We start from the raw sequence: 9,303 nt of genomic DNA, 5'->3' as shown, positions 1-9,303 counted from the left end.
CCTAGAAGGGGAGATATAAAGGGAGGAAGGGGAAGGAAAGGAAGGTGTTGCAGGAAATGGCTGAAACAGAGGGGGATAGGGAGGTGCTACAGAGGGAGCTTGTGGGACGGGACTGGAGGAATGCCCAGGAGTCCGTAGGGTGTATCTGACAGAAATGATGATGGGTAAGACTCTTTACTACATTCTATAATAAGGAAAAGTCTTTTCAAAACAGGAATTACATTTTTCCATTCTAGAAAGGCCAACATCTTATCAAAATACTTTTTCACTTTAATTTTGAAATGGATTTTCAAAGAAGATACATTTGAAACATTCAGCTTTCAATTAATTTGCATTTCTGACCACCTATAGTAAAGAGCATGTTCTAATTACAGTCAATGATTTTCTGTGTGATTGTCACTTCCATATCTCTCAACATTTCCTTCAGGACAATATTACTTTTCTTCCTCATAAGGGTGTAGTAATAATTACCTTATTTACACAAATCTAAGACAACCTGAATTTAAGATGATCCCCCCCAATAGTTAAATTCTATATATGGAAAAATTATAAATTTGTTGTAATTTTTCAGGTATAGAATTTAATTATCAGAGATTTGGCTTGAATTTATCCCTCTCCCTGTGCTTTAGTAGAGAAAATAGTGGTTGGGGAAGGTCAGGTGGTCCCTTTGCTCTCTGCCTCCCCAACTTCTTCCCCTGAGCCCCGTTCCCTGCCTTACTGTCAATGTGGAAGTAAGAGGTACATCTGAAATGCAAGGGAACAGAAATGCTGACTTTAAAATACCTGTACCTGGAGTAATTTGGAGATAGGCAAATTACTACAGGAACCTGTAGATACAGTTAACCCAGAATTGATCCATTTTACATTTTTAAAACTTCTGCAAGTTTCAACACAGGTACTGCATAAATACAGTTGTGATCAGCACTTCTGACAAATGATGCATGGTATTAGTCCAAAGCTAAAAGGCTTATGATTTATCATATAGCTCAGTGTTTCTTAACCTGTGGTAAGTGTACCTTTGTGGGTCGTTGAGACACAGGCAGGGGGTATGCGGGTGCTGCGTTTTGAGTTTGGCTCGCCCCCCTGCCCAGCGGGTTGGAGGCATCTCTGCCTGTTCGGGCTGGAAATTCTGGTCACTGCCCCTCCTGCCATGCCTGGTGTACCAGGGCTTTCACTCTCTGGCGTCAGTGTGCCAGGGGGAGAGGGAGGAAGGTCCCACACAGGCTGCTTTGCCCCAGGCTGTGATCCGCAAGGAAGAAGTGGGACTTGGCTCGCAGCAGTGAAACTGGAAGGGCCACAGTGGAACTTCTGGTTTCGCTTTTGCTGCATTGATTGGCAGGTGGTATCAAAGGTTGAGAACCACTGATATAGCTCATTGAGCTGGGCCCCATCAGAGTCAACAGCATGTCAAACCAAGGTGCCCTCATAGCCCAGAACTGCTCAGTATATGTGTGTACTTCAGATAACCCCCCACAAAGTATCCATGTGCTTAATTAGCCCCCCACTTGTGACTAGAACTGGGTGTTCTTTTGGGAAACTCTAAAAATTTATATGCAAATGAAGCATGAAGCTATGCCTGGTCTGGCTCCACCACATGGAGGGCAGGGCCATAAAAATTACATGCAATGGGCTGGCAGAGCTGGTGACAGAGCCTCTCATCTACATAAATGTTTGGTGATGTTTTTCAGACAGTTAAGGCTGAGGAAGAAACAGGAATCATTGGAAATGGGAAGGGTGCTGCTCAGCTGTGACAGTAAAGAGGAAGTCAAAATGTATTCAGTGTAATGGTTCACTATGACTTGAAAAAGAGTCAGTTCTTGGGGGGACTGAGCACAATGGACTCTATATATAATTTAGATGGTCTACACTAACCTAGCCTTGTGGTAGGTTCCCATCATGCCTAATATAGGCCATGTGTTTTACAGGCATGGTAAGTGTGGGCTGCATTCAATCAACTTCTTAGTTGGTTCCCATTACTAAGCACGTTACTTCTGGCAGCAGTTTAATTGTAGGCAGTGCATTTAATTAGGTTTTCTGGCTGCAAATATAAGATGAGGGGACTTTTTCCCTAGGCTTTTGGGGAGCAGGGAGGGGAATCTCATCTTATAGTCAAGTAAATATGGTACTCTGGCACTCAATGTAATACAGTGTTTTGAACCTTTGAATACAGGATCTTAGGACCTGATTCAAAACTCAGTTGAAGTTAAGGGAAGGATATCTTTCCGTAAATCTCAATGAGCTTTAAAACAATTCCTTATTACAAATAAAATTATTGTGGTCCTATCTCAGCAGACATTCAATAAAGTTTTCTGTTACTGATGAAAATACTATTTAGCATATTTATTAGTATGCTCTGCCATACCATAATAAAAAAAACAAAATACTGAACTGTCTTGCATACAACATGCTCCTGAATATAGCACACACCTTTTTTTTGAAAGGCCAAATAAAGAAAGATTTTTTTCCAGATTAATGGCTGCATAGAGTGGGGACACAGCCTGATCTTCAGCTGACTCACCCTCCCTTTCCTGCTTAATTAAAGGTGAAACCCTAGCTGCAAGTGAAGACTGGTCTCCGTTGGTGGATTTATGATTCTGAAAAGAGCTAAAATCTCTGTAAGGCTGTGAAACAGAGAGCCAGGGGCTCCTGTTACTTAAGGGAGAAGCTACAGCAGGGATGTCTTCATGTGGGGGAAGCCCACATATTATGGGCTAGCTGCAGGGAATAGGTAGCCAGGGACCCATAGGTGGCAAATGCCTATTGTGAGGCTAGCTGCAGAGGAATAGGCATTATTATCGGCTAGCTGCAGGGGAATAGGCATTATTATCGGCTAGCTGCAGGGGAATAGGCAGCCAGGGACCCATAGGTGGCAAATGCCTATTCTGAGGCTAGCTGCCTAGCAATAGGACAGAAGGGCAGATTCCTGGTCAGGCAGGAAAGGCGCTACAGTTCAGCCAGAGAAATGACAGTAAGCTGCTCTAGAAGCTGAGGGGACACATCTGTGGCTAGTCAGGAAAGCACCTGACCAGAAGGGGAGGAGCCTAGGGGATATGAGCCTGGGTCCCTGTGGCAGAGGGGCAGTGAAACCCTGAACTCTGCAGGGAGGTGGCTTGGCAGTGGCATGATGACCAAGAGGGGGGACTTTGAGGGTTTGACTTTAAAGCAGTTGCTTGCATTTTTATTTTAGTTTATACTGGAGGACAGATGGAGGCTGTAGGGGTAGAAAGGAAGCCATAGGGGTGCTTGGGGCATGCCAGACTTTGAATCCTGCCAGGGGCAGGAGGCAAAAGGCAGGAGCAGGCTGAGGCCAATGGGGCCAGAGCTTGAGCCCAGAGGGGGTGACAGAGGCGGCCTGAGGCTGAGAGGGCCAAAGCCCAGAAGGTGGCCAGGGGCTAACATGAGGCTGAGACTGAAAAAGCCAGGCCAGAGACAGTGGGCTTAGGCTACTAGTCAACAGCCAGAGTAACCTGTAGTCTAAGGCTAAGAAGGCCAAAACCTACACAGGAAGGCAAACAGTGACCAAGTGACATCTGCAAGGCATGGGCATGGCTACTGTGGTGGTAGGAGGCCAGGATTAAGAGCTCTATGGCTTAAATTAGGGCCTTTTGGGGCACACATGGTAACCACTGGCTCAAATGCCACCCAGGCACCAGTGGGTACACCAGAATAGAGAGAGGCACCCATGGATAATGGAATAGTTTAGAGTATAGGAGTTAAGGACCTAGGGAGCCTGAGGGGTCAGTTAGATAGGTAAAGGACAGTGAGAGCGCTAGAGGATTTAGGGGCAGCCTCCTAATTAATAACAAAGGAACATCAAGGAGTGCCAGGCAAAACAAACAGGGGAGGTTATACAGAGGATCAGGAGTGCAGGTGGTATTAGGGTGGCCTAGGGAAGCTGCAACCACTCAAGGACCCATCTTGTCACACTTGTGAAATAGGAGGAAAGAGACCAGGAACAGTGAGATAATCAAGCTAACCTTGCTTAAGGGAATTTTCTAAGAATTTCCAGAACATTAAAAAGGAGAGAGTGTTGTTAACACTTCTGGAGTGATGAACAATGAGCCATTAAGTCAACCGATCCCCTTCCTGAATAGTAATACAGCAGGTGCTGCACCATGGAAGCAAAGCAGGTGCTTCAACCCTGGGCAGAAAATCAGCTTTCCTGCTTATGACATCAGCCCCAGAAATGGGTTCATTTTGGGGAAACAGATGCGTGCTGTGCAGGAGAAAATGCAGTATAGATTGTCAGGAAAACTGATTAATTCTTTTGATCCATTTTACAAATAAAAGGCAAAGATGTTTTCTATTAATAGAATAATCAAAGTGTTGTACTGTAACATGTCTGAAGAACTGCTTATTTTAATGTCTGTCCACAGTCCAATCCAAGACAATGTTTGTCTAGCAAATTCATAATATAAATGCATCCTTTACAGGATATACATTTTGCTTCAGCATACACCGATCTAAGGAAAGAATCACAGAATCATAGGGCTGGAAGGGACCCTGAAGGATCATTTAGTCCAGCTCCCAAAAAGAAAAAAAGAAAAAAATTGCAGGATAAAAATGTACTATGGACCTGAGGAAAATATTAACTTACTCCTGTTATATGTTTCAATACAATGTATTCTTTTCTTTAAGCAAATACAATAGGGGTGTGCGAAGTGGGCCCTATTTAATTCGGATTTGGATTTGGCCTGAATCAGGGACACTGATTTGATTCGTTGATTCGGATCACTGTCCCTGATTCGATTCGGCCAAATCCAAATCTGAAGATTCGAATCTGATTCAAAGAATCAGCGATTTGGACATAGACACAGCTTTAAATGCTTTTTCTGCATACCTCTAGGTAGCAGGCGGCTTGTGAACACTGCAATGCTAGGGTGCATGGAGTGTCCCACAGAAGCATGGGGGGCTCCCCAGCATGCTCGACAGCAGACCCGGAAGTGAACCAGAAGCACTTCTGGTCCAATTCCAGGGGTGCCAGGGAGCACACTGGGCCCCCCCCACATCCCCCTGCCTCAGTGACTGGTGCCTCCTGGGTCTGGGGAGGGGTACCCAGGGTCCTCCTGCAGCTGACTGCTGAGCTAGGGGGGCGCAGGGGGCCCCAGCACACTCCCCTGGAGACCCATAAGTGGACTGGAAGTACTTCCAGTTCACTTCCAGGTTTGCCACCAAGCACATGGGGGGGCCCCCCTGTGCTCCTCTGGGATGCTCCATGTGCCCCAGCATCACAGTGATCAAGAACTGCACTGGTACCTCAAGGTATGTACAAAAAAACTTATAAAGCTGTGTCTGTTTGAATCTCTGAATCTTTCTGAATCAATTCGGCGGGTTCCAATTCGATTCAGAGAGATTAAAGGGTCCTCTGATTGGATTTGGATTTGGAGATTCAGCCACCAAATTGGGCCAAATCTCCACCAAATTGAATCAGGGACTGAAGATTTGCACAGCCATAAAATACAAGATTGTATCAGCTTTTGGAGAAATATGGTAAAAGAATACAAGGTGAGCTACTATCAGATGGAAATAATGTTATTTAACATTAATTTGAAAGTGTTTATTTGCAACATTCAAATGTATTTGAATCCACAGACAAAAATCATACTAAATATTACTTTAAACAGATTATAAAACAAAAATTATTTTAAAACTTGTAACATGGAAAAAAGGTGAAATATATTATAATGAAATTATTATTTTCATAGAACAGAGGGCACTGTTGCACAAGAAAGCTCTTATAACAGCCATTTAAGGGAAAGAAACTGGCAGTTAGCGGAAAGTTTCCATAAACCAATACCAGAAATATCCCACTGGCTGGTATATTAAACTAGAATGTGGTATTTAGCCATTATGGGGAAAAATATTCAGTACCTGACTTGGAATCTTTAAACACAGACACAAGATGACGTAGAAAATTAGTAAGCTGCTCAGTGCTTTTTGTATTCTGGTTCTTGGGTGTTATATCTTCATGGCACCAAAGTGGACCAAATGCCCTAAAGAGAAATGTAACAAAGTGCACAGGTATTCCTTTGAAGCATTTGAAATAAATACAACTAATTTTAAAAAACTATTCAGTACATGCTATTAGAAACTTGTAGTGCTTTTCCTGGAAAACTGATCAAACAATTCCATGAGAACTAAAAGTAAATAAATACTTCTAATCCAACTTTATAAAACTCTCCATTTCAAAAGGTAGTATTGGCCTGACATTTCAAGGCTTCTGGTTTTCAGCAGCTATTTGCAAAACCTACTGAAGATTTTTTTTGAAGGGGTGGTCTTTTTCTATAAGTTTTAAAGCACTGGGTAGATTTCAGCACTTAAAAAAAAATTAAAGCCATACGATACTAGGGAAGCTTGAAAAAGAATTCTCAGTTGCTATCATAAATTCCTAGTATTGGCAGGAGCTCTAAGGTAGATGGTGCTCCAGTAGTTTCTAGTGTTTTTACCACTGTTTCAAAGTAACCTGAAGAAAAGAAGTAAAAAACTGGTCAGTCACAGAGGCCTAGGCTACATTAAGGCTCTCACTGGTGCTGAAATCAGCAGGCTTTTCTTGGTAAATTCCTCAGTATAGAGGAGGCTCTGCAGTGTTGACCTTGATTGCTAAACCTATGAATACAGTTCTGCTCAGCAGCTTGGCATGAAATGCCCGAGTTGTGAAACAGCTAGATGTAGACATGGAGACTGAAGGATCAAATTTAGCATCTTTTTTTTAGATTGTAAATTCCCTGAGGAAGCACAAAGCAGTCCTCCGAGGGCACTACTGTAAAACAAATTCAAAATATGAAACTAAGGTTGTCAGTTGAAAAACACATTTACTATTGAGTGCATCATTTAAATTTAATCAGACCTTTTTGGTGAGGTTTAATTTATTCCCATTCGTGAAGTCTTAGCCATATTACATGAGGTAATTAGGGAGGGTATTTACCGTGATAGGCTATATGATATCATGCATAATCACAAAAAAACTGAAATCTGTAGTAAAATCTAATGCTTGCTAAGAAACTAGATATGAACCACTTGTAGTAATTTTAGTATAAACCTAGGATTTCATGCTTGTGTCCTGATTCACGCAACATTCCATCCAAGTCCATAGCAGTTTTGTATAAATCAGGACTTCAGGCTTCTGTCTGGCCTATGCAGGCATAATATATTTTCTCACATATAACATGACCCAAAATAAAAAAAAGTCTTGTTTTTAGAAGGCGGAAAGTAGAAAAAAGATTTTTCCAGAGTTGTGGCCAACTGTGTGACACAGAAGCTCTTCTGCGAACACACAGTGAGGCATCCAGAACTTCCTGGTGTGGCAAACTGTCTCCTGCTTTTTTTATAGCTGGATAGTAATTTTTACCGTGTAATAATTACTGAGCACGTGTGGCTGTTATAAATTTATTGCATGATTAACCAGTTAATTTTGTGATAATTACTTTGCACTCGTGGCTGGTCTTACTTTTCACATATGGCCGGTTTAAATTTATTGCATGATTAACCAATTACCTGTATAATATATGTAACGTGTAGCAGGGGCCTATGTCACACAAGATTAGGCCCCAGACTCTTGGAAAAGGGCAGTAGTAAGACTGTTAGTTCTTTACTGTAAGTCGGTATTTATATTAATTCCTGTAAAAAGTGTTGTTTCCATATCACAAGCCTCAGCAAGATACTACCAGCAGCTCACTTGCTGCTTCAGGCACAATCTACGCTGTTCAGCCAATAGCTGTGGTCATGAGAAAATTAACACAAGACTCTGCTCCTTCAGCTTGCTGAGCAGACACAAATGGCTACTGAATGGCATTCACAGGGTCTCCAGGGGTACTCCTTTTCCAGTGAAGAAAACAACTTTTCCAGTTAAAACATGCATCCCAATTTTGGGGGGCTGATTTTGGGGGAGAAAGGTGTGTATTGTATGTGATAAAATATAGTAGCCATTTGGCTTATGGGAGTGATGTACTTATTATCAAAACAGTTATGTTGATACAACCCACAATGACTGCAGTTACACTAGCATAGTTTATTCTCCTTTCTATACTGGAATAAGCTATATTGGTATAACCTGTGTTCACTGGGGGGGAGGGGCGTTGGTTGTACTGCTATAGTTAATGTGTAAATTCTTCATAAACAGGGTTCATTTGGACCTGAATTCTGGCCCAGGAGCATAGTTAGGTTTTCCTACCCCCAGTCCAAGCTGTTATTAAGAGTCTATAATTTTGTAATTAATTCCATGACATACAGCATGTAGGCAACTGGAAGGTTACAAAGTTCAGCAAAGAGCCTTTGACTCCAGTCATGTAGGAGCTGCAGAGTGTGAACAATGAAGGTTTCAAAAGATGTTGTCAAGGTTGTCCTTTGGGTTTTGCTTCCAGCTCCAGCCCCTTGGGCATTAATAAGGGATGCATGGAACCTGTCACATGGACAGGACACGGACCACGGACAGGCATTCACTTCTTACCACTAGAAAAATAGCCCGGCAGCTAAAGAGTACAGATGTTCCAGCCCTATGGCTGGAGAGCTTCACAGGTGAGCTCTACCTGGGAGAACTACAAACCTGCTCCCTGGGCCACCCCTATGCTCCGGGGAGCCTATTAATTGACAGCCTGCCTTCTTCTCTGCTGAGGAAAGGAGCAGGCTATCAATAAGCAGCTGAAAAGCAGCAATTGCCACAGGCAGCCCCAGACTGATTGGCAAGAGCGTTCCTGCCATGGGAAAATAGCTGACCCAAAGGAATGCAGAGAAGGAGGAAGGCATCCTCCTGTGGTGGCAAAAATCCAAGAGCCTTGCTGCCATGGCACAGCAGCCTGCCTCCCCCTGCACAGGTCTGGGCCAACCAGCAGGAGTATAGTGGGGTATGGAAGTGAGTGGCTGGGCATCATTCTCTTCAGCATCAATTTCTTGAGGCTCCAGGAGGGATCCCACTGGAGGAAAAGTGCCCGCCCCCCTCCTGCCCATTAGCTGATTGGCCAAATGGCAGTCCATTCTCCTGCAGTGAGAACCTGTTCTGGGAGGTTTCTTGCCACTGGAAAATACCCATCCTTCCACCAAGCTGACACATAGGATGGGGACATTTTTCAAAGTAGAGTCCCTACAGGGTTCTCAGACACCTCACGTCTAGGTGGGCTATCAGCAGGGACCCCGGTTTTCCCTGATTAAAAAACCACAAATTCTCTGTTAAACCCCCCCCAAATCCATGATTAAAATAAAAGGCCCCCCCACAGCCCTGCTGGTGCCCCTAACTCCCCCCTATACAGTCCCCCTCAGCCTTGCTGGTGCCCCTCACTCTTCCCCCCACAGCCCCCTGGGTGACCTGCG

The 9,303-nt window shown here is 43.6% G+C and overlaps 1 protein-coding gene across 1 annotated transcript in view; it reads right to left on the bottom strand.

Moving 5' to 3' along the window:
• The window catches only part of FRY (FRY microtubule binding protein), a 480,115-nt gene that overhangs the window by 118,584 nt on the left and 352,228 nt on the right, over window positions 1-9,303 (bottom strand). Inside the window, exon 41 of the mRNA XM_019523795.1 lies at window positions 5,872-5,993. Coding sequence (XP_019379340.1) covers window positions 5,872-5,993 — 122 coding nt within the window. The remainder of the gene's footprint in view (window positions 1-5,871; window positions 5,994-9,303) is intronic.

Source organism: Gavialis gangeticus, unplaced genomic scaffold (genome assembly GCF_001723915.1).
Source record: "Gavialis gangeticus isolate Ggan-Ray unplaced genomic scaffold, GavGan_comp1, whole genome shotgun sequence".
Classification (NCBI taxonomy): Eukaryota; Metazoa; Chordata; order Crocodylia; family Gavialidae; genus Gavialis; species Gavialis gangeticus.
This window is presented reverse-complemented; position numbering and strand designations above follow the sequence as displayed.